This window comes from Medicago sativa, chromosome 8, assembly GCF_051527215.1.
Source record: "Medicago sativa cultivar Bolivia chromosome 8, Bolivia_mono, whole genome shotgun sequence".
NCBI classification, from domain to species: domain Eukaryota; kingdom Viridiplantae; phylum Streptophyta; class Magnoliopsida; order Fabales; family Fabaceae; genus Medicago; species Medicago sativa.
The window spans coordinates 69466231-69492555 of NC_140756.1; the positions used below are offsets into that span (position 1 = coordinate 69466231).

The 26325-nt window shown below is 33.5% G+C and overlaps 1 protein-coding gene and 1 pseudogene across 2 annotated transcripts; both read left to right on the top strand.

Annotated features, from left to right (window-relative positions):
- The first annotated feature begins 2438 nt into the window (after positions 1-2438).
- LOC146900974 (putative disease resistance protein At5g66900) lies at positions 2439-6782 on the top strand (annotated as a pseudogene). The gene is made up of 7 exons (XR_015023236.1): positions 2439-3309; positions 3557-3809; positions 3854-3931; positions 4114-4474; positions 4609-4808; positions 5480-5676; positions 6657-6782. The product of XR_015023236.1 is annotated as a putative disease resistance protein At5g66900 (transcript).
- Positions 6783-17445: 10663 nt separating this feature from the next.
- LOC146900975 (putative disease resistance protein At5g66900) lies at positions 17446-23896 on the top strand. The gene is made up of 6 exons (XM_085733785.1): positions 17446-17567; positions 19986-20588; positions 21325-21728; positions 21873-22234; positions 22367-22638; positions 22769-23896. Exons 1-6 carry the CDS (start codon positions 17540-17542, stop codon positions 23581-23583), a joined length of 2484 nt encoding a protein of 827 aa, XP_085589911.1. The 5' UTR covers positions 17446-17539; the 3' UTR covers positions 23584-23896.
- Positions 23897-26325: the final 2429 nt, after the last annotated feature.

Sequence of the window (26325 nt, forward strand, 5' to 3'; positions counted from 1 at the left end):
TTAATGCATTCAATGTATGATATATCTTGGCTAGATATAAAAGAAAAGTTGAAGTTCAAATTGAAATGCATGTTAAATATTGTTATAGCAAAGGTGTAATGACATAAAAGTTTGTGCATTATTACAATATACTCAATTGACAAAAGTGTGTCATGGTTTGATGACAGTTGGTGAATACTATCAAGAGTATATAAGTTGATCCATAAACATAGTTATGAGAATACAAAATCTATGTGAAGAATTGAATATTCAAAGTTTATAAAAGTTAAAAGAAAATCTTGCAATTATTTGACGAAATGATTGACAAGGAATGATGTCTTTGGAAAATGATGTTGAATACATTGAAGACATTATTAGGGATGTGGTACAAACCCAAATCTAATTGATTACCAATGGTGGAAACTCAACCCACACTTGAGTAGCATCAAGTCTTGGGTTCAATGGTGAAAGTACACTATTAGAGTAATTGAAGTACTTGACAATAGATACATCCCAAGGGGAAAAAGTACTTGGACCATAAGAAGAAAAAGGGTAGGATGAGGTTTTCCTCTTAATGGACATATAGCATATATTTGCTGGAATGCATACTTATGGGGCATTTCCGATATAGTCTACCTATGTGAGAATGAAGTTTGGCCGCTTCACGGAGTTCAAGGGTTTGCTCTTAAATTCTCATGAAAAGGGATATATGACACAAGGCTTTCTTAATGTGTCATCTTACAAGTCTCTTTATCAATGGTACCGAGATTCTATGTGTAAGTTATGCACACTTGTTCTAATGAATAGTTGGTTCAAAGCTTGCCTACCATACTATTTGGGAATGAGCGAAAACTTAACTTACTAAGTAATGGTTCAAATCGCGAGATACCATTATCTGAAGGCATGAAATTTTCGGATTTATGTGATTTAGTATTTTGAAAATGGTGGGGGATTGTTGGTGATTTCCAAAATAATGGAATCACTTTAAATCAAAAGTTGTAACTCTTCATGGGAATCATTCATATACATTGGAACTTTTCGCAAAGAGATGCTTAATGAACATTTGCATTGATTGAAATGTATATGATTATAATCTTTGGCAAAAGGGTGCTTAATGAACCTTTGCATTGATTCAAGTGTATATGATTATAACCTTTGACAAAGGGATGTTTAATGAACCATAACATTGTTTCAAATCAAAGGGGTGTTTTCTCTCATATGAAGGGTCATATAATGCACTATAAATGCTTGGCATTTGGGCATTAGTTGGACACACAAAAAAGAACAACAACATAATTCTCCATCATTCTCTTACTCTAAATCATCCATCAATTCTCTAATGCATGAGTGAATTGCTGGAACCATAAATCTGTAAAATACTGTTAGGAGATACGCTTGGTGTGGTTGTGCAATACACGTCAAGGAACTCATAGTATCCTGAAGGGGATTCGCCGGTCATTCCTTATTGCATCCAATATACAGTTATTGGTGGGGGCGAATCGAACCTAAAGGTTAGTATGGCAACCCCATACGCTTTGAGTTTGCATGCATAACCATTAATCTTTTCAGGTTTCAAGTACAACAACATCTTCCCAACAATCAAGATATACAACAAATCTTTGGAATTTATGTGCACACTTCATCATAGTCATCTTCATCATCTTCTTGGTCAAGTTATTGCAGCAGACCCCCAAAACAAGTTACAACATAGTTTTCTCCTGAAAACACAGGAGGTGGAGGTAAAGAACCATTATTGGAAGCCATTTTTGGTGTTTAAAAGTTTTTTGTAAAGGTTTTTGTGAAGGTTTTCTTGCTGGTTTTCTCTCACCCTCAAAGTTTTACACTAGTTTTCTAACCTCACAGACCCGTTAAGATCAATGGGGCTCTTGATACCACTGTTAGCTTTTGCAAAGGCAGCAGAAGCAATAAGCTCAAGACAGAAAATTAAGGTTCAAAATGGTGGAGAAGAAAGAAGAAAAAACCAGAAAATCAAAAGATAATAAAGTTTTGAGAACAAAGTACTAAAAGCTAAGATACTTTGATACATTAAACTTAAGCATACACTACAAATATATAGAGCCAAGCCATAAGCTTGCTTGTAAGACTAAACATAAAATCTGCACTAAATCTACTCTTAAGCACTAGTCATCATTACTTAAGAACACTAGGCATCATTAACTAGGACTGCTAGGACTGCTTTACTTACTAAATAAGCAACAATCTAATTATGACACTAACTTAAACAAGCAACATTTAATTATGACAAAAAACAGCAACACACAATTAATTAATGACAGAAAAATATCAATCTCCAACAGTTGGTTTAATTTTCTGCATTTGACTACTGTAACAAATATGGTGTATTTTCCACTAAATGTTGAAATTTGTTTTGTAATCTACGCTGACTAATTGTATACACAAGAACTTCCTGAAAGCCACCTTCTCATATTATATTGGTTTCATTGAGCTTGAGTTTAGATGAAGAAAAAAAAACTATACAAACCAAAATAGCAATATCAAAACGTAGAGAGATAACTGAATTTTGAAGTTTGTTCATCAACTAGTGTTGATTTCTTTTCATCCAGTTATGGCAGGAGGTTTGGTTGAAGGGTCTGTTCTTGGAGCAGTGTTTCAAGAAGGTGCGAAACCAATCACTAATCAGATATCCAAAGCTCTCAAGTTCAGAACCACACGCAAAAACCTTGCCTCCCTTGTTGATCGTGTCATGCCAGCTGCCAAAGAAATGAAACTATTGGACAAGAGATTGAAACGTCCATTGGAAGAAATAGATAGGGTAATAGATGAACTGGAACAAGGGAAAGACACGATGAACAAACACTCCAAAGTCCCTTTGGTGGAAATGCTGTTGTTTACCTTGTTACCAAGGAGAGATTCATGATAAGGAAAAGAAAATTGCTAGATCCACTAGTCTTGTTACTCCGATGAACACAGCAAGGGATGTTAAAGAGACACTTTCTATAGTGATATATATTAATCAGGGGAGACAATTCAACCGGTTATGTAATGCTCCTGTAAAACTCGGCATCACTGTTGGATTGGATTTGCCTTTGAATCAGTTGAAGAATTGGATACTTAATCGAGACGTATCTGTACATGTATTAACTGGCTTGGCTGGATCCGGGAAAACCACTTTGGCTACGCTTCTATGTTGGGATAACCAAGTTAGAGGCAACATATATAACTCTTTATCTACCTATCACTTTTATTACATGTTCATGAGTGTCAATGTTGTGTCTGATGTTGGAATATATGCTAGTGTTGTTGTCAATAAGGTTTTAAACAAGGTTGTAGTATTTGTTGTGGTCTCATCATGATATTTGATATTATTGACTATTGAGAATCATGATAAAGTACTGTTGAAGTAACATCATTTGTTGTCGTGACGGCTTCGATAACCATGATATCGTTGCTCATATTAGAGTCGAAGACTTTTTGAAGACGTTATTCATTCATTCATAATAATGAGTCTTTTTAAAAACGGCATGAAAAATTATACTTAAGAAACTTGTTTGCTTGTTGGACTAGATAAATTTGTGAAAAATATATTGTTCTACAGTGTCAAAAACTGCAAATCTGAAGAACATTGTGCATAAATTGTTTCGACGTTGTGGACATGATGAGCCTTGCCTAGTAGATGACGAGGATGCGGCTAAACAGTTGAGTTGTTTGCTGAAGAAAATTAGGGAAAGTTGTCCGGTGATGTTGGTTCTTGATAATGTTTGCCCAGGCATAGAATCCTTTGTTGAGACGTTACAGGTTCAGGTTCCAGATTGTAAAATTTTGATAACTTCTAGAGTTGTGTTTCCACGGTTTGACACATCATCCTTAACGCCACTTACCATTGATGATGCAGTTACCTTTTCTGCCGCTTTGCACTACCAAATGATGGGAAAAAGGAACGTATGTTCCTGATGAACAATATGTACAACAGGTTTGTTATATTCGTCCCCTTACTCTAAACTTTTTGTCACCAAATTTGCACCGTCTCTTGTTATATTTTTTCCATTAGGCCTAAATTTTTGTCAAATTCGTCGTTTTTGTGGAAGTGTTTCCTCAATATATAATGACAGAAAGTGTTGGTGGTTTACTTCATTTTCTTGTACTCAATTGCAGGTAGCACGGGGTTGTTGGGGTTCTCCAGTGGCCCTTAAATTGATTGGTGGATCACTCAGTGGACAACCTATTGCAGCGTGGAAAAATATAGTGAACTTTTTATCCAAAGGTCGTTCTATTGTTGATTCTAATGCTGCTTTGCATAATCTCCTGCGACAAGTTTTGGAGGATGCATTGCACGATAATCACCTCATAAAGGGCTTCGTGGACCTTGGATTATTTTTTGAAGACAAAAGATACCTGTTGCTGCCCTCTTTGATATGTGGATAGAACTGAACAACCTAGACGACGACGACATAGACGGAATGAACATTGTCCATGAGTTAGACAACCTGCATTTGGTTAATCTTGTAGTTGAAAGGTACATTAGTTAACTACTTATTTTCGTTTGATAACAATCATGTCGATCAATAAAGAGAAAAAGTAAATATAAAGAAAATATTTTAGGGATATATTTAGTTATCTCTCCACATGTAACATTTTCTAATGAACCAGGGAAGTGACAAGTCATGTTGACAATTACTACAACCACCATTTCCTTACTCAGCACGACCTTCATAAGGAGATAGTTATCCATCAGGCAAGACAGGAACCATATGAACAAAGAAAAAGGTTGATTTTTGACATGAATGAAAATTCTTGGGATCAACAGAACCAACGAAATACCATTGCCCGCACGTTGTCCATAACTACTGGTCAGTTGACCTCTCTACTCTAAAATGCATAAACAATTGCAAACCTGTATATATTATTTTCGCTTTTGATAGCATACGTAATGTTCTTGAAGACAAAATGTTGACCTTAGATTGGAGCAATTTTGTAAAAGTTGAACAAGTTGAGGTTCTGATCTTGAATATCCATACTGATAAATACACCTTACCAGAGTGCATAAAGAAAATGACTAAACTTAAAGTTTTGATAGTTACCAATTATAATGGTTTCCGCTTTGCGGATTTAGACAATTTTGAGATACTTGGTTGTCTACCAAGCCTTAGAAGAATCAGATTACAACAGGTTTCAGTACCTTCTCTTTGCAAATTGAATAATCTGCAAAAACTGTCCCTTTATTATTGCAAAACGAGACAGGCTTTTCAAAGTAATATCATTTTGATTTCGGAGGTACTCCCAAATCTACAAGAATTATGTCTTGATTATTGCAAAGATTTACTAACACTTCCTGCCGGGCTTTGCGCTATTACTTCCCTCAAGAAGCTCAGTATCACAAGGTGCATAAATTTTTGTGCACTGCCGCAGGAAATTGGAAACCTTGAAAATTTGAAAGTATTAAGACTTGGTTCATGTTCCAAGTTGGGAATACCAGCTTCCATTGAAAATCTTCTTAAGCTACATTTTCTTGATATATCAGGTTGCGCAAGCCTTCACAATTTACCTGATGAAATCGGAAACCTGCTTAATCTGAAAGAGCTTCACATGACTGGTTTCTCATCAGCACATTGCCAGGGTCAGTCACAAAACTCGAGAATTTAAAGCATTTAATATGTGATCAAGAGACTGCTGTGTGTTGGGAACATTTCAAGCCTAACCTTCCCAATCTGAAAATGAGTAAATAGTCAATTACCCCCCTAAAATTGTAAGTTTCGTCAATTACCCCCCTGAAATTAACAAAACTTCAATTACCCCCTTGAAATTGCACAACGTTAATCAATTTACCCCCTCCGTCAAATTTTTCTGTTAGTCAACATGACGTTTTGCAAATACCCCCGAAGTTTTGCACTTATGTGCAAAATGCCCCCTGAACTTGAAAATTTATATAAACTTGCTAAGTATGTTAGCTGTTCATAAAATGTGATCTAAGATATGTTCCCGATCCATAGTTTATGGCAATCAAACTTCTTTAAACCTTGTATGATTAAATATTTTAAAGTTTAGTGGTTAAAGCCACCATGGACTGCAAACATATTTTGAAAGAATCATATTAGAATATACACCACACACTCATGTTAAAATATGTAATCCATTGTTATGCCAATATTAATATCAAATGCTAATATGTATAAGTAATATCGTTGATTCGTTTGGTAAAAAAATAAAAATTGTTTACCACGTGTGGCCAAATTGAGTGAACCTATTATAGTTTTCTCAGAACATTAATGAGTGAGACAAATTTAAATTAGATAAAATCAATTAAAATGTAATGTTCATGCTCAAACCTTCAATTTTGGCATCAATTGATATGTGCAGGGGAACCACATATGTGAGTTTTTTGTATGATGGTTATTGGAACAACAATGACCCATAACTATAAGAAAAAAATATATAAATTTTTTGCAATCACTTTTAAGGATAAGAAAAAAAATATATAAATTTTCAAGTTTATGGGGCATTTTGCACATAAGTGCAAAACTTCAGGGGGTATTTGCAAAACGTCATGTTGACTAACAGAAAAATTTAACGGAGGGGGTAAATTGATTAACGTTGTGCAATTTTAGGGGGGTAATTGAAGTTTTGTTAATTTCAGGGGGGTAATTGACGAAACTTACAATTTCAGGAGGGTAATTGACTATTTACTCATCTGAAAATAGAAGAGGCTGAAGTTAACTTGTTCCTTACGGTATGATATTTTTGGATGAAAAATTCTATTTGTCAAATCTGAAAAATTCTATTCTAAAATATGAATGACTCTAAGAAACAAAGTTACATACTTGAAGATACTGAGGGTGTTCGATGCGGTAAGCAGTTGAACAATCAAGGAATGTTGTTATGATAACCACTCTAAGAAACAAAGTTACATACTTGAAGATACTGAGGGTGTTCGATGCGGTAAGCAGTTGAACAATCAAGGAATGTTGTTATGATAACCTGTCGAAACATAGTCGTTGTAAACATAATGTTAACATTGACCGTAGGGTAGAAGTTACTTTGTATTTCTATTGTAATTTAAAGTACCTTTGAGCTTATAATTAGATATACTATAAGTCTATTTCAAAAAAGAAATTAGATATCCCCGTGAGCTTAGCTCAGTTGGTAGGGACGTGAGCTTAACTCAGTTGGTAGGGATATTGCATATTATATGCAGGGGCCGTGGTTCGAACCCCAGACACTCCACTTCTCCACAACTTGACCAAAAAAAAAAAAAAAAACAAAAAAGAAATTAGATATATAAGTCATGAGCTCTAGCCACTAGACTACTTGACAAAAAAAAACAATCATGAGCTCTAGCCACTAGACTACTTGACAAAAAAAAAAACAAAAAAGAAATTAGATATATAAGTCATTTTTCAAATATATTCTTTATTAATATTACGAATTCTTACTAAAAGATGAAAAGTCAAAATGAATTAATATATCACTAAATAAAGGGTAATTTAATTAGTAATAGTTACACACAAAAACACCAAATATTCATTTTAATTGCACCAAAATATTCATTTTAATTGCACCAACGTTTCTTAACATGCATAAAATGTGTTAAAGAGTCTTATAAATAAGGACGAACGGAATATATTAGATCAAAAGGAGTAATATATAGTTTTTTTTTTTTTGAAGGGAGTAAGATATAGTTTTGTGCAAAGGTGTAAAGAGTTGGTTTAATTCGATTAATGGGATAGAAGAAAATTTGATCCAATTCAGAATGAGAGTTACTTTTCCCATCTACATTGTTCTCCTGCGCCCTACAAAAATTTCAAAATTACCCCTGGTCCGGAAAATATAATTCGAACCAGATTGTTAGTGTTTCCGGAAAATAAAATCTGGACAAAATTGATATGCAATTTTTGTGTCTTTCTTTAATGTCAAAGTCTCTGTTGACAGTTATATAACCACCACATAAGCTGCAATGCAATTGCAGGGTCATATGAACGGTCAACAATGACCATAACACCACTGACACACCTAAAAAACTATCTAAAAAACTAACTTTTTTTGAAGAAAATGTAAGAAATGAGATGAAGTGAAGAATGAATGAAATTGTTGAAGATCCAAGATTTTGTATAGCCTTAAACAAGTCCAAGGTCATAAGTTCAGTCAATAAAAACGTTTTTTAAATGCTAACCTCCAAAAATGCATTAATGGCTCTACTAACCGGCCAAACATTTGGTGAAACGCCACCGGCCAAAATAAACTGAGGGGTTATGTCCCTCACCCCACAGAAGGTGCGCAACTTCCTTCAGTTTGCCCCAATATCGTAAAAAATTCAGATTTCATAATCCGGAAACCATTTGAGTTGTCCGGATTATGCAATCCGAACTGTATCAGTTTGTTTTGGCCGGTGGTCTGCACCACAAGAAACACGTTTTCCAAGGTTTTTACCAACATTAATGGCTGGTAAAACTCCTTTGAACAAGTTTTTTGAACGTTTTTGACCAAAATTAATGGCACTAGGCAATTTGTTTTCCTATAAATAGATCCAAAGTTTCACACCATCACACTCTCTCCTCCTCTTCCTTCTTCACAATGTGTTTTCATCGTTGGCCTTTCATGAAACGAGGCTACTTTGAAAACTCAGGGGTTATATGATCGGTCAACAGGGAAGGCAACGCGCTGCAACGAAGCACGGTTTATCTAGGTGTCATGTTGACCATCAAGATCTCTTTCACCCCGAAATCCGAAATTGACGATTGGGTTTGGTAGAATCAGATCGAAGGATTAAAATTTTTAGAATTAAGAAACCTTTTTTATAAAAAAAAAATTCAGAAGCTATAGAGCTAAGTGCACAAGATACAATGAAAAAAATAATATATAATTATTTAAAAATACATTAATTCAGCATTTTTTTTTAATACAACACTACTATTTTACACTAAGACATAGTTGCACCAATAAGCCTACTACTATATAGGTCAAATCTTTTAAAGGCTTAAAACACATGAATATGTCTGCTACTAAATAACGAAATCTTATGAAGGTCTAATCACACCAATATATTAGCTAGTAAATAACCAAATCATATGAAGTCTTGAATATATATATAAAAAAAATAAAAATACAACAATTTATAGAAGAGATATTATATTATATTTTTTTTTGTGGTGGCCGGGGTTCCAACCCCGAATAGAAGAGATATTAAATTATATTTTTTTTTGTGGTGGCCGGGGTTCCAACCCCGAATATATTTTTTTTTTTTGTGGTGGCCGGGGTTCGAACCCCGAACCTTGCATATTTTATGCATTGTCTCAACCAACTGAACTAAGCTCACGAGGATGAAAAGATATTATATATAAAAAGCTTAATAGGTTTACGTGATAGATTTAATAGGCTTTTATGTAAGTCTTAGCCTAATCTATTTAATTAAATATGCTTTATAAAAAGCTTTTGTTTAGATAGCCTTCTTATTAAACGAGTTGGACTAAACTCTTTAAATAAGTAAGGTTGTAGGTCCCTATTAAACAGTCTGATATGTTCCCACCCTTACTTGTCCATCCATTTTCCCTCACCCTGGTTGTCCATCCATGATTGATTTCGAGACACTATAATAGTTTGTCTATTTACTCTCTCTATTTGTTGATAATTATAGTTTGGCAAATGTTAACTTGTGCCCTTGAGGGCACATGTTAAGGAATTCATTATAGAAATATACGCATCAAAAGTCGTGTAATCAACTTTCTAAAAAGTTAAAATATCATGTTTCCCAATACAAAGTTGTTTTTTTTTGTTCCTTAACATGTGTCCTTAGGGCACAAGTTAACATAGTTTTTTTATTGAAGGAAGTTGACAATTATTGATAATTATAGTATTTTTTACATGGAATCAAGTCACACAATTATTTTCCGCGTATAATACTATAAGCTCAAGTCTGCAACTTCCTTCAAGCGGACTTTAAAGCAGAATTGCTAGGAAAGCTGAGAGAGTAAATAGCTGACAAATCACGTTTCGATCTTTGCCATTTCCAAAAGTGGTATTTGTTGAAAATGCTCTTGTTGGCAAAATTCCTTAAGAATAATGATAGGTACTTGACCAACATGTTCTTGGAAATAACTCGGTAATTCCTTCCTGCCAATTTTCTATGTACGATTGTAGCTAGCAAGAGCGGTTACCTAACTCCAGCAAACCTGATAGCAATGAGGCAGTTGGCAGTAATCATTTATCATCTTGTTCAACTAAACATCAACCACTACTAAGCATCTACTATGAAGGATGGTAAGTATACTTTTTTCAAATGAAGGTTTCCGGTGGATAATGAAGTGGATATGATAGTTTTGGTAATAAAATTACTATAAATTAGGTTGATATTTTTTTTATTGAAGGTCATAATTTATTGTAACTTTTGAAGGTAAATTAGGTCGATATCTAATGACTAGAACTTCACCATTAAGTTGAATAAATGAAAAATCTGATATTCGAACCCCCGGTCTTTTTTATATATAATACAATGTGTCTATCAATTGAACTATATTCACAACGACATTTTTCATATGATTTAATAGAATGAAATAATATTTGCATGAATCAAGACGTTTTGTAAATGCTAAAAAACGACCATGTCTAATCTTCTCGGGGATATGCGTGATAACTCTCATGTTAGTGTGATACTGTGATTGTGGCCCCCGATGCTCAGTTACGTTCTCCACTAATGATCATGCCCAGTCCCTTATTCCTTAGAGCAGTTATTGGCGTTGGAGGGCAACAAATCGTGGGTATGCGTCATTGTCCAGTCTCACCATGTTCTAGACTCGGTTTTGAGCCTCTAATTACCTGCGTTATAAGTTAATGGCTTTGAGAAAGAATCACCTCTCTCGCTCGATTGTCCCAACATCTCATGTCCTCTACTCGACTGGGGGTTTCCTCGCTGAATTATCATAATCGCCTACTTGTTGTATTCTCCAAACAAGACAATTATTTTATGTGTAAAAAAAATTCCCTCTTGCATTGAATTATCAGTTGATATCTAAGAAATGAGATGATGTCATGCAATTACTGAAGCTGCAAGTGAACAATGTCATTATTACGTAATGTATAAAACGGAGTCGTCTTACATCATCTTTTAGGTGGAATTTAGCCTGGGAATGAAAACTTTTTTCCCACCATGGGAAAGTGCCATTTTTCAGGACAGCTGGCAGTAGGCAACCTGCTTAGGAAAAAAAATAAATAAAAATGAAATTAGTTTTTTAATACATTACTACTGCACCTCCCCTTTCTCCATCTACATCTCTAACGTTCAATCATCTTGCCATGGGTGATGTTGCTGCTGAGTTTTCACACTACAATTGATAGTTTGTGATGTTGCTGCTGAGTTTGCACACTACAATTGATAGGTTGAATAGTTTGCACAGTACAATTTGCACCTCCATTGTCTATTGTTTATCGCTATTTCCACCACCTTTCCAATGTGAACGTCTAGTTCTCATAGTTATTATGTGCCACTCTGGTTCTGTTCTTAAGATGATGCTCCTATGTACTTTCATGGTGGTTGAAGAAGTATAAATTTCAGGAACAAAATTATAAGGGGAGTAATTCTCTCTTTTTAAGTTGAATTTGATTGAATATAGCAAGAAAGTAAAAAATAGAAGATGAAACTGATAAAAAAAATTGATGCATAGTTCTTAAGTTTAATTGTTTTTTATAATTTTAATTATGGCTTCACCTCTTTTAATTATTTTGTTTGTGCTTTGAGTTTGAGTTTGAGTTTTAAAAAAGAGCAATGATATATGAACAACCATTAATAGACAACTTTCATGACAACTTCATTTTCCTCTATTTCTATTGGTTGAAAATAAAAAAGAGAGAAAAAGTAAGAGAGAGAATAAAAACATATTGTGAATATGAGAGAGAAAGTTGTCAAAAAGTTGTTGGGAAATAAATGGTTATACAAATATCATTTCTCTTAAAAAAACTCAGGAGAGTATGAGATGGTAAATGAAGAACAACAACATTGTGACTCTGTGAGTAGAAAGAATGAGGTGGGGTCCACGTCTTATTACAAAAAAAAATCAATAAATAAAACAAATGCAAAATTGATATTTAATTATTTGGTGGGGTCTGCTTTTTTGTTACACAATAACCATCAAAAAGTATTAACAATTACTAGGTAATTAATCTTGGCCATCCAAATAAAAAACTATTATATCAATGGCTAAAAATACAACTTTCCCATCATGGGAAAAAACTATCCATTCCCATACTAAACCCCACCCATCTTTTACTTTGTCCAACCAATTGCTGAATAATGCACTTTTGTTTTGATGTGTAATATTTAATTCCATTCATTATTTATCGGGAAATATTAACTTGTGCCCTCAAGAGAGCACAAGTTAATAAATCAAATATAAAAATACTTCCTCCGTTTCAAAATGAGTGTCGTTTAAGGTTGTTACTCACATATTAAGAAATGCAATAATATTGTCTATAGACATGACACTTTTACTAAAATAGTCTTGTTAACTATTGGTGCATTTCTCATCATTATAAACTAAAGTAAAATGTGGTACTTTGGAAATAGTGTGCATAGTAATTATTTAGGGGTACTATTGGGAAAAAGTAATTAATAGTGCATTGGAAACTGAAAGTGACATTCATTTTGAAACATTTTATTTTTGTTAAAACGGCAATCATTTTTAAACGGATGAAGTAGTTTATTGAAATGCGTGCATTACATTTAAACTTTAACTTTTAAATGAATTGACTGCAAAAAAATTATACTCCCTCCGTTTCAAAATGAGTGTCGCTTTAGCCAAAAAAAATTTGTTTCAAAATGAATGTCACTTTCAGTTTCCAATGCAATAATAACTTTTTCTTTTCAATTGTACCCTCCAATTAATACTCTGCACACTATTTCCAAAGTATTACTTTTAAAACTAACCAATAGTTAATAAGGATAATTTGGTAAAATAATCATTCTCTTTCTTTTAATCATTGCATTTCTTAATATGTGTGTAAACACCTAAAACGACACTCATTTTAAAACGGAGGGAGTAATAAATCTCTACTTTTACCGAATAGGGATTGCTCTCAGCTTCCACAACTTCCACCCTTTCTCCTACCTAGAGAATAAGCCTTTGATGAAGGGAACACAGTCACGTGCGTGTATCAAGTCCCTTCCAAGGATAACAGAGTGAGAGGGTTTTCCAACAATGATAAAGAATGCATACCTAACTTATTTTGGTCGTACTACCATATCATCAATTAGAACCATGTTTCCACCTAGAAATAATTGTCATGTTAGGTTAATTCGCCAGGTAGGCAATTATGATAATCAACGAGGATTCCCCTAAATCAAGTGAAGGGTAGACAATGATAGGAAAGCTATGTCAGGGAGCTGATTCTTTCTCATGGCCACTAACTCAGAATATATGCCGTTTGAGACTCAGAACTAAGCAAAGACATAGTGGGACTAAACAATAACGCATTTCTATGATTTGATACCCTCAACACCAATAATGAGAGGGGTTGGACAAGATCAATAATGGAGTTGCGCATAAAGAGAATGTGTCAAAGGATCATGTCAAGGAGAATGAACTAAACTTGGGTCACCATAATCCCACTAACATGGGAGTTATCACACACTCCCGCAAGAATTAGCCGAATACGGATTAAGCACTGTTAGCCACGTTGTTAGTTTAATAAGAAATAATTTCACTATAAATACTATATTCAAACATTGTAATTAACATATCCTATCAATAAAAAAAATTGCAAGCTATCCCTTTATCTTTATGTTTTTTATGCATGTCTTAGTGTAGCTCAAAAACCCAAAAACAATTAAACCTAACACTATACTATAGTAGTTAGGGAACCCGCAATTGGGGGACAAATATCCTTCCATAGGTTAATCACTTGAAGCATGGGAATCATAGTTAAAGAATCTCAGCTGACCTCGGCTAAATTTAGAATCCATCAACAAATTCTACCAGTCTAGTGGGATAATACAACCTTAACCACTGAAAAATTCAGTTCCCCAAATCAGTATTATGTTTGATGTATGAACCTAAGGTTTGGATAGAGTCTCAGTAGTATGAGGCAACTATCATCTTTAGCAACCATGAAGTTATGGCATTTCGATTGAATGAACCTTCGCAAACATAGAGAATGCTAACTTCCATGGATCCTTCTAGTGTTTCTGAGGTACAACCAGTTGAAACTCTTGAGACTCCAATATTAATGACAACATATTTTATTGAACAACAAATTGATATGGGGATACATGACACCAAGCATGAAGTCTCCAAACAACTTGTTGACGTTTTAAAATTCATGGTGCAAAATGAGTTTCAAGAAACCAAGGATTTAGAGGTTGTGCGAGACAATTATGGTGACAGTTCTGTGACTAAAATTCCATAAAATCTGCAACGGAGGTAATATCATGAAGGTGTTTCTTAGCAATGTCAGCTGATACATCCATCAGTAGGGCCTCAACAGGTCTAATTGATTCCTACACCATTGGCACCTGCCACACCTTATTCCCAACCAAATATTTTTGCCACTGCTAACCCTGGGGGGAACCCATTGGCGAATGATGCTTAAAATTAGGATAACCTTCAAGCACGTCAGATACATTTGTAGCGAAGGCAACCTTAGGCAGTAGAACACATATGCATACCGCAACTTCTACCTTAAGGAAGTCATATGCATGTGAGAAACATGTCTTACGTTGGAGGATAAACATGCAGCCCAATAGCAAGAATTGCACATCAAGATTAGGACTATCAATGCAGCAGCAATGGGCAAGCTTTCCACCTACATCGACTAATCATGCAAGATATCTGCCACGACCTAGTATATCTATATCCTCTCTGGTGGGTTTGACGATACCTCAGCTAGCAGGGAGTTGTACTAGTGAACAAACATGGATCATGAATCCACTTCATCAATATAACACTTTGTTATCCCAAAAGACTCAACAGATAAACAATGGTGATCAAAACTTAGAGAGCAGCCATGGGGGATTCTTTTGGGTCAACAATATGTAACCCTTATTCCGCTAATTCTCACGGGTGTGCGTGATAACTGGGATTGTGGTACCTCGTGTTCTCCTTTATTCTCCTATCCTCAGCTTGATTCGTTGACACAATCTCCTTTTGCACAACTCCATTACCGATCTTGTCCAGTACCTTATTCCTCATATTAATTATTGTCATTGAGGGAATCAAATCGTGGGCATGATTGTTCAATCCCACTATGCTTTTGACATAATTTTGAGACTCCAACGACCCATGTTTAAAGTTAGTGGCATTCTGAAAGAATAAACTCCCTCCCTCTGTTGTCCCAGCATCACACCGCATATCCTCGACTCGACTAAGTCGGGGTTCCTCGCCTGATTATCATAATCTTCTACTTATTGAATTCCATTAACACAACAATTATTTTTAGGTGTAAACATATGGTTATAGACCTTGAAGTAAAAATGAGTCTTTTACTTAGGTTTTTTTTTGGGTAAATACCTCTTTTGGTCCCCGTAATATGAGTGAATTCCGGTTTTAGTCCCTGTAAAAAAAATTTAGATTATGTCCCTATCATTTGAGATTCTTCCACTTTTGGTCCATCCTTTAACCCTGTCAGCAGAATCTGCACATGTGGTACGCTGACTGTGTAATTTTTTTAGTTTAAATTTTTTTAAAAGGAATCAGATTAAATTGTTTGTTTTATTTTAAAAATCAAATAAAAACAAATTAAAATTACAATTAAAAAAACCACAAAAATCAAATGCCCTTGTTTTCCAACTTCTTCTTCCATCGTTCTTCTTCTTCTTCACATGGTACAACTTCTTCTTCTTCCTATTCATCATAAACCCAAGCAACAAGAACAAAAAACATGCAGCAAGCTTCATGTTTATAAAAAAAACAGATTCACAAATCCACAAAATTTCAAGATCAACAACAAAAACAAGAACAGCTACAACACAAGCTTCAACAAGAAATCCACAAATTCGAAATTGAAAGCTTTCTCTTTCTGCATAAATTCGTTTAAAAACAAATCTCTTTAAAAACAAAGTTTTCTCTTTCTGCATAAATCCGTTTAATGGGGGAAAGGAAGGTGATGATGGGGTCGAGATTTTTGGGGCATTAGGTCAAGCTGGAGAAGGAGAATTGGGATGGGAAGGGAAGAGAAAGATGAACATGAAGAACATGGGAAAGATGAAGATGAATTTAAGTTATTTTAATTTAAGTTATTTTATTTCAATTCTAAAATTTGTTTTTAATTTAATTAAATAAATGTAAATCAAAATAAAAGCCACGTGGAAATAAATTTAATGATAAAAGTAAAAAAATTACACAGTCAGCGTGCCACAAGTGCAGATTCTGCTGACAGGGTTAAAGGAAGGACCAAAAGTGGAAGAATCTCAAATGATAGGGACATAATCTAATTTTTTTTTTACAGGGACTGAAACCGAAATTCGCTCATATTACAGGGACCAAAAGAAGTATTTACCCTTTTTTTTCTACCCCTAAATCTATGGGGTTTGATTAATTGCAAGTATGGTTTCTTGAACCCAACGTCAACCACAACAATCCATTTGGCTTTGTTTCATTCAGCTCATTTGAAACTGATCCACCAAAAACAACTGCGACTGCAAAAAACGTGAGGGTGTTATACTTTAGGTCCCCTTAATATTTTTAAGGCTCCCAAAATATACAGCCGATAGTTATCTACCGCATGTACATTTTTTTGAAAACGTACCTCAGTAAATAACCATCGGATGTATATTTTCCTTAAAAAAAACTATCAGACGCATATTTAGGGGGACTTGGAGATATTAGAGGGACATAAAGAGAAACCGTTCAAAACGTGAATGTGTTAGAGAACATTTTTTTTGTGTAGAACTTAAATTTTTTTTTTGTTTACCGTAGAACTTAAATTAAGATTAGGATGTTCTTTTTTTAAAAAAAAAAAAAAAAAAATAGGATGTTCTTTTAGAATGTCATTGTATTGCACTTATATACACTATTTTTTATTTATAAAAAAGACATTAAAAAAGTCATCTTTTTAGATACATTAGAATAGTATATAAATAATTATAGATGATTGAAATACAACATTTATTACTTTTGTTCACTAACGTAACTTTTTCTATTGCATTTCAATCATCTATAACTATTTCACTAACGATAACTAGTAAAGATTTTTTTAGTAAATGATACACATTTTGGCATTAAAATCAACACTATTAATAATTTTCTTAATAATTGTGTTAAACTCAAATATGACATCTATCGTGAGACCGAGGGAGTGTATAATAGGTCTTCTTGACTCCCCCTTAAAAAAATCAAAAAGTCTTCTTGACTCATAAAAAAAAAAAAAAAAGAATAAAAAAAAGACCATTCAATAGCGCGTATAGAAAACGGCAAACTACAGTGAAGAACCGAGGAAAATGGTAGTGTTAGTTCCTAATTCCTATATATATATATATATATATATATATATATATATATATATATATATATGCACATATCACTTCCAAAGTTTCAATTGATATCATCTTCTACGTACAACAATACCTGTAATATCACGTCTTGCATAGCCAAAGAACACGGACATGCAGAAACAGAATCACAGAATCAAAGGTTCGATATAAAAGTTTTATTTGAGGTTATCAATTTACATAAATATTTGTGAAACTTATTAAGAAAATTTCTGGAAATGTAGTATGATATGTGTATCAGGTTTCCACTTACTTTAAGAAACTCTTCGGAATAATTTTGGAAACATATTATAATTTATATCAAAATAGAGACTTTATTTTATCTTTTCATTGCATAAATAGTTTACACATAAACATTTCTATGTTAAAGAAATTATGTTTGAACATCAAATCACGAAGTTCTTTGATTTTTGTGAGTATTTTTAAAATGTAATTTTGATGTCAAATACAATGTTATATGATTCTTGTGTTTATTTTTAAGTGTTGTGAAGTTGGACATTGCGGATATAAGTAATTAAAATGGCCGTTAACGTGAAAATGGCCACGACATAAAAAGCATAAGTGGTGACAGTTATCGTCTTTCTGTTTAATTAACTTGATAAACAAAAATCATGGTTTATTGTATCATCTGGTTTTTAATGCTCTTCTCTCTTCTAAAAACATTAAAACCTGAATTTATTAATTAATGGTTAGAAGAAACAAATTCATTAAAAAAATCATAAAATTAGTTACATTATGAAATTTTGAAGAAACAATCAGACTCTAAGTTTTTCTTTTTCTAATGAAATGAGATTTGAGAAATTACGTTATTACACAATATACGAAGATAGCATAAATAATTTTAATAAAAGGCTAGACTGGTCTAGCTTACGACAGACCATATCAGGCCAAACTTTTTTCTTAAATAGAAAAGGTTTAGATTTTTTTTAGAAGCATAATTAGACCTACCAGGCCTGTCTACTTAAGTAAATCAATATTGTATATAAAGAAAATATTTGCCTCTTTTGGGCTGACTTTTTCTTTTTCCTAAATTGCCCTTAATTTTCAATATAAATAGCACATATATATAAGAAATAGATAAGAGTAAATTCAAGTATTAAAAAATGTAACAATCTATTCACGAACAATAACTACGAACATCAAATAATTTGTTAAGAAACTATTTATACTATATATAAAGAAAATAGAGGATTTTGGGTTGGATTTTTCATTAATACTATTAAACTATTTTTTCTATAATAATGATTGTTGTTAATGTCATTAAAAAAAATAAGAATTTAGATTTTTTTTATATTGTTGATAGCATTGAAATAGATAGACATGGTTAGTTTGTTTTCTTATAATTTGAAAGCAACAAGCATTTATATTTATCGTTTAATCAAAATCAAAATTTCATAAAATAAAAAAAAAAAAACTAAGTTCATAATTTTCAAACGTTAACACTTACTAATACTATTATATTATATTTTGTACTTTGAATTAAATTATAAATTTGTTAATCTTTTTGGTGATTTAAGCTTAGTGGTGTACATTAATTTTTCACATATTTAAGTTTATTATTATAAACTAGAATGGAAACATGATATAATATATAGTGAAATTCTCAAAAATTCATCTTAAATATCAACAGGGAGTTTAATCTCATTGATCTATTAATTCACTAGTCTATTTAAACTTAGACTGCGTTTGATTTGCTAAACAGTATGTACTGGACAAAACATCACAATACAAAACAACACAACACAAGGCACAACAACATAGGACAAACTTTTATGATATTGAATTATTTTTGGTCATATAGGATTTTTGGTGGACAAAACACTATTTTTGTATTTTAGATAACTTGTATGTGGGACAAAAAGTTGTGTTGTAGCTTAGTGAGGGACAAAAATTTATGTTTTTGTTTTGTCTCTTGCCCCGGTTTGTGTTGTCTCATAGACAGTTTTACAAATCAAACATTGTACAACTGGAGTTATATTGTCATGTTCTTCATTTTTTAGCAAATCAATCGATCACATTATTTACTTAAAGATATTCATTTGAAATATAATTTTAAACAAGTTAGCAGACCACATCAACTTTTTAGAAGGTTGTGTTGAGGCCTAAAAAATAAACATATGACCGGATGCAGGTCAGACTTAGGCTCGAACTAGTCTAATTCCACCTCTAGTTGTGATTAATTCGCATTGCCACGTCTGTCATCTGTAACTCACCATCACTAACAATCGAAATCGCAAAACCCTTGATACAACCTGAACCATGACTGGTATTTAAAACCTTTATATAGATGATATAGTTATTAACATAATCCATTTGGTAAATTTTTTGAACTACTAGGTTTTTTTTTAAGGGTTGAACTACTAGGTTGGAGAGATAAAATGTTTGTTGAGTATTTTCATTAAAAAATTATAAATGGTTGGTTTGTTTGGAAGATTGAAGTCCCTAACAAGAGGATTCTCAGTTATGGGTGCTTTGTGTCCCTAAAAAATTATAAATGAATATGCAAAGTCATGAATTTTTCTGCCGTTCATAACTTGTGTTCCTTGTTTTGATTAAACAGAGAAAGGAATCAAATTAATGAGAAGCGACACACAGTTTGTTTCCCTTACAACAAGATTTAATGATATCTTGAACAAGATATCTCAAATTGTCGAAAAAGCACGAAAGAACCAAAGTACAAGGCGATTGTTGAGGTCAATCTTAAAGGATTTAACTACTGTGGTTAAAGACATAAAGCAATACAATGAAGACTTGGATCAACCCAGAGAAGAAATAAAGAATCTTATCAATGTAAATGATTTAGAAGAATGTGCATGCAATTGCTCTTCCGTGAATACACTGTGGAACAAGTGCCTCTCTTGGCTCAGGAATGATTCATTCAATGTCAAGGATGTTAAAGAGACACTATACAAGGTCAGAGAAATTCTTGAGCTTCTTAACAATGAAAATTTTGAACAGAAACTCAAAGAAGATGGACCATCAATTAAGAGTTCTTTTGATGTTCCTGAAAATCCAAAATTCACTGTTGGGTTGGATATACCATTTAGCAAGTTGAAAATGGAGCTTTTAAGGGATGGTAGCTCCACCCTTGTGTTGACTGGCTTAGGAGGATTGGGGAAAACCACTTTGGCTACAAAGCTTTGCTGGGATGAACACGTTAAGGGTAAGTCTAACTCCTATTTGGTTCCCTCGTGCATGATAAGTATGGGCTACTTTATTCTTATACATGAATTATCATGTTTCTATGTCTTAGAATTTGGGTTGAGCATGGTTCAACCTTACAAAACCAACTCTGTATGGTGATCTCAAACATTATAAACACTAGAAATGTCATATCTCTAGAAAATGTAGGACTGAATCCACCCAACACAATGAAGGTGTTGGAGGCTACAACGAAAGCAACCCAAATTCCGCAATTAGGCGTTTAGGACCGGACAAAAGTGAAGGGGAAATTTCCAACACTGTGTCTACTATAGAATTTGCTATGAATTCTTTTCCAACTTCCTCAGGTGGTACTCAATAATATGTAAATGCTTTAGATCGTGCTTATTCACTCTAGTTTGTCCTTTGATAAGTTATTATGTTTATAAAGGGTTCATTATTGTCCATATTACGTCATTGGAACACATTGTAGGCATCTAATATTCTTTGCAAATGCTGCTTTAACAATTTAAAAAAGCATTTTCCTTTGACTTGAATTATTTAGTTTCAAGGAAAGGGTTGTGTTAGGGTGGTGCAACCAACGTAAAACTTTGTTGAATATCTACGATCAATGTAGATAACCTCATTTAGTGGGACAAGACTTGATTGTTGTTGTTGTTATATGAGTGCTCATTTAGCTTAGTATGTTAAACGTATGAAACATCAATTTTTTGGTCTTACAGTTTTGGTTTTACTAGGTAAATTCAAGGAAAACATTATATTTGTCACCTTATCAAAAACACCCATGTTGGAAGCTATTGTAGAGAGACTATTTGAACACTATGGACATCCGGTGCCTGAGTTTCAAAGTGATGAAGATGCAGTTAATAGATTGAGACTTTTGTTGAAAAAAATTGAGGGAAGTCCGCTATTGTTGGTTCTGGATGATGTTTGGCCAAGCTCAGAATCCCTTGTTGAGAAACTTCAATTCCAGATATCAGATTTCAAAATTCTGGTGACTTCAAGGGTTGCATTTCAAAGGCTTAGCACAACATGTATCTTAAAACCTCTTATTCATGAAGATGCAGTAACACTTTTCAGACAATATGCTCAGATTGAAAAAAATAGCTCAAATATTGTCGACAAAGATCTAATCGAAAATGTACTTGCTCTTACTTTGTTACATATCTATCTGTTTTTTTCTTTTGTCTTAAGTTGTTCATATCAGATAGACACCACAAGATTGTACATGACCATTTGGAACTTCTTTTTTGTTAAACAAAACAATCATTGAACTCAATTGCAGGTTGTTAGAAATTGCAAAGGTTTACCGCTTACGATTAAAGTGATTGCTACATCACTCATAAATCGTCCTTATGACTTGTGGACAAAGATAGTGAAGGATCTGTCACAAGGTCATTCTATACTTGATTCTAATACTGAGTTACTTGCTCGCCTCCAAAAGATCTTTGATGTTTTCGAAGATAATATCATAATCAAGGAGTGCTTCATGGACCTAGCCGTATTTCCCGAAGACCATAGAATTCCTGTTGCTGCTCTCATTTATATGTGGGCTGAGTTGTATGAACTAGATGACAATGGAATAGAAGCAATGGAAATCATCAACAAATTAGGCTCCATGAATCTGGCTAATGTCATAATAGCAAGGTACAATGACAATGATATTTTCTTCTAGGCTAACTTAGATCCTTAAATATATAACAAGAATGATATTATACAAAAATCTTGTGTGAGAAATTTTTATCTTAATTAAGCAATTAAACTCTGCTCATATACTAGGAAAAATGCAAGTGACGCAGACAATTACAATTACAATAACCATTTCATCATCCTTCATGATCTTCTAAGAGATCTTGGAATTTACCAATGCATCAAAGAACCAATTGAGAAGAGAAAAAGACTAATTATTGACATGAATGAAAACAAACATGAACGGTATTTCGGGGAGAAGCATCAAAGCCTGACGACTTGTATATTGTCAAAACTTCTGACATTGTGTGTTAAGCAAAATCTGCAACAGCTGGCTCCCCGCATATTATCTGTATCAACTGGTTAGTAATATCTGTACCTTCATCTAAATTATATTCACTTACATAAAACTAAAAAGTGAGATTAAAAAACATTCTGTAATCTTCATTCATTATTTTTCGACAATTGATCTTGTATGTTTCATGTTTGCAGATGAAACTTGTGCTCCAGATTGGTCCCAAATGCAACCAGCTCAGTCCGAGGTTTTAATTTTAAATCTTCATACCAAGCAGTACATACTTCCCAAGTTGATGGAGAAAATGTGTAAACTAAAAGTTCTGATAATCACAAACTACGGTTTCCATCCTTCTGAACTGAATAACTTTGAGCTACTTGACTCTTTACACAACCTGAAAAGAATCAGACTGGAGCGAATTTCTGTTCCTTCCTTCGGCACATTGAAGAGTCTGAGAAAACTATCACTTTACATGTGTAATACAAGACTGGCTTTCGAAAAGGGTAGCGTCCTAATTTCAGATGCATTTCCATATCTAGAAGAATTGAACATTGATTACTGCAAAGATATGGTGAGATTTCCTACTGGTATATGTGATATCATCTCATTAAAGAAGCTTAGTGTTACTAATTGCCATAAACTTTCTGAACTTCCCCAAGATATCGGAGAATTGAAATATTTAGAACTTCTAAGGCTCAGCTCCTGTACTGATTTGAAAGTGATACCAAATTCCATTGGAAAGCTTTTAAATTTAAGACATCTTGACATCTCAAACTGCATAAGCCTTTCAAGTTTTCCTGAGGAATTGGGTAATCTTTGCAATCTAAGAAATCTTTACATGGCAAGTTGTGCAAGTATCGAATTGCCATTCTCAGTTGTCAATCTTCAGAACTTAAAGACGATAACTTGCGATGAAGAGACGGCTGCTTCATGGGAAGATTTTCAGCCTATGCTTCCCAATATGAAGATAGAGGTTCCTCATGTTGATGTTAACTTAAATTGGCTTCAGTAAATGATCTCCTAAGACCTCTTATTTGTTGTATATACTTTGCTTCTTTGTTGCTTAAAATAGGTATGATACTCATACAAAATGTGATCTTCTAAATTTCAAATTACATTAGAATTTTATGTATTCAATAAATGCACTTTATGTATTCAATAAATGCACTGCACTCTTTTTTCCTTCACCAGGTTTTATCACAGTGGTAAGGTTTTTAATGAGGCGGTTGTCTACAATGTTTGTTCCCTTGGGTTTGGCCTAGTCCGCCCAATATTGTTTTTCTTTCTTTAGTTTCTAATAATATGTTCCTTTGATGTGTTGCAAATGATTGTGAGAAGCTGGAATATCAGCCCATGTTTCCGTAGTTATCTAGTAGTATATATTTAAAAGTTTCTTGTTAATACTTTGCTACTTTGTTGCTTAAAATAGGTAGGAGAGTTGGTGTGTGTGTATATATATATATATAATTGACCGATGACAAAATATTATCAAGTGTACTAGTGTGTCGACAATTAGTAATATCTATAAAAAGTTCATTTTTACGGGGATTTGTAAAATTTCTACTCAACAATATCAATTGTTTGGGGGGGGGGGGGGGGGGGGGGTGTGTTGCACTAGGCACAAAATTTGTTTGTAGAAACGAAATAAAAGAATGAGATCAACGTAAGGAAAATGATTAAGTCAATTCGATTCCCATCTCTGAATTGTTAGGTAACAAAAAATATTAACACGGTTTGAACTAATTACTAGATTTTAATACATTTGATCAAAATAGTTAGACCAATGTCTTGATCACTAAATCTCTATAAACGGTTACGGCCTCCCTATGTCTCGGTGAAGCTCATAACCCTTGAAGGTTTAAGAACTAAGTTAAGTAACAACTATCATTAGTTTACGTCTATGTCGTAGACCGATTAAAACAAGTTCAACCAACAAAATTTGTTTGTAGAAACGAAATAAAAGAATGAGATCAACGTAAGGAAAATGATTAAGTCAATTCAATTCCCATCTCTAAATTGTTAGGTAACAAAAAATATGAACACGGTTTGAACTAATTACTAGATTTTAATACATTTGATCAAAATAGTTAGACCAATGTCTTGATCACTAAATCTCTGTAAACGGTTACGGCCTCCCTATGTCTCGGTGAAGCTCATAACCCTTGAAGGTTTAAGAACTAAGTTAAGTAACAACTATCATTAGTTTACGTCTATGTCGTAGAGCGATTAAAACAAGTTCAACCAACAAAGTTAGGGTTAGTACTCATTGCGACCTAGACCAATTTATGGACATTCGTAGATGCATAAAAGGCATTAAGAACAATATTAACAAAATATAATAGCAAGTAATCAACTAAAATCCATAGGTTAATTTAAAGTTACACGATCAAACAATTACAAAGAAGATCCTCTACTTAACCCATTCTTCCTACTCTTCTTGTCGAGGCTACCTCCTCTTGAGGTTTCTCTAAAACCCTAGTTTGTATTTCTTCTATTCTCTTTTAATGGATGCTTTCTTATGTTGCTTGCTTCTTGTATTTATTTTTATAGGATTATTCTAACTTAATTTCTAAGCAATCTAATGCTCTATTTGGATCAGCCAGATAAGGTCTAATAGTCCAAATAAGTGAAAACATTTCTATTTGCACTCACTTTCACAACTAGTTGTTGCGACGTGTGGCTCTTAGAACGCGATGCAAGTTGAGCAATGACGAGACTCTTTTGAATTTTTCTAGCCCCTGCGATGCGTCTTAAGGCCACGACATGTGACTCAATAGCACACGGCTCAAGTTAGGCGGTAGCTGATTCTTCTGCTTTTCTTCATTCATTGCCTCCATTTATTCTCACCTATCTGTAACGAATATACTCCAAAAATTAACATTATAAACCTTGTAATAAGCATAGTACGATCGTAGAGTTGTCTGATTTCGGTGATTTTGACGTGTTTCAAGGTATTTTTCACAATTTTGCTCTTTCATGACTTTTAAACTATTCTTTTACCAAAACTCAACCAAAACACACATAAATTACTACTATATCTCTTAAAGTGGACTAAATACTCTATATGATTTATTGTCATCATTGACAATACATTGTTGAATTGTTTTTCTTAGTTAATCCCCTTTGAATTTTATCTTCCATCATTTATTTTTTTGTCAAGTAATCTAGTGGCCGAAGCTAACACATTTTAAATGTGGAGAAGTGGGGTGTTCGGGGTTCGAACCCCGACCTTTGCATGTCTTCCTTCATTTTAATTTTGATTGTTGAGAAATAACATTAAAAATCTATGCGGCAAAGATGCAACATATCTTGTGTAAGATAAACCTAGATCACCGCAATTTGAAATAGCCACTAATTTTGAAGAAATAGTTTGTGAAATATATTTGTTGAGTATAGCAAAGTGAATGGGTTAAAATACAATGAAGGTGCTATTTTCAAATAACAAAGTGAAGTTTGCTAATGAAGAATTGGAGATATTCCTGTTCCAGTAACAAATGATGTAACATTCAAACGTGGTCATATCATAGATTACGAGAACATTGATACCATAAATTGCACATAGTAAAATCTATGTTAATAATAGAAAAGATTTGTGGGATGTGATCTAAGATAAAGATTTGTAGGATGATATTTAGACGCGGAAACTTTTGCTCAGTTGAGTTGACTATGTTATGTGCTTTCACGCTTGTGGGTCTCTTTTTTCTTAATTCTTAAGAAATTCTGCCAAAAAATAAATAGACATTTTAATTTTTCA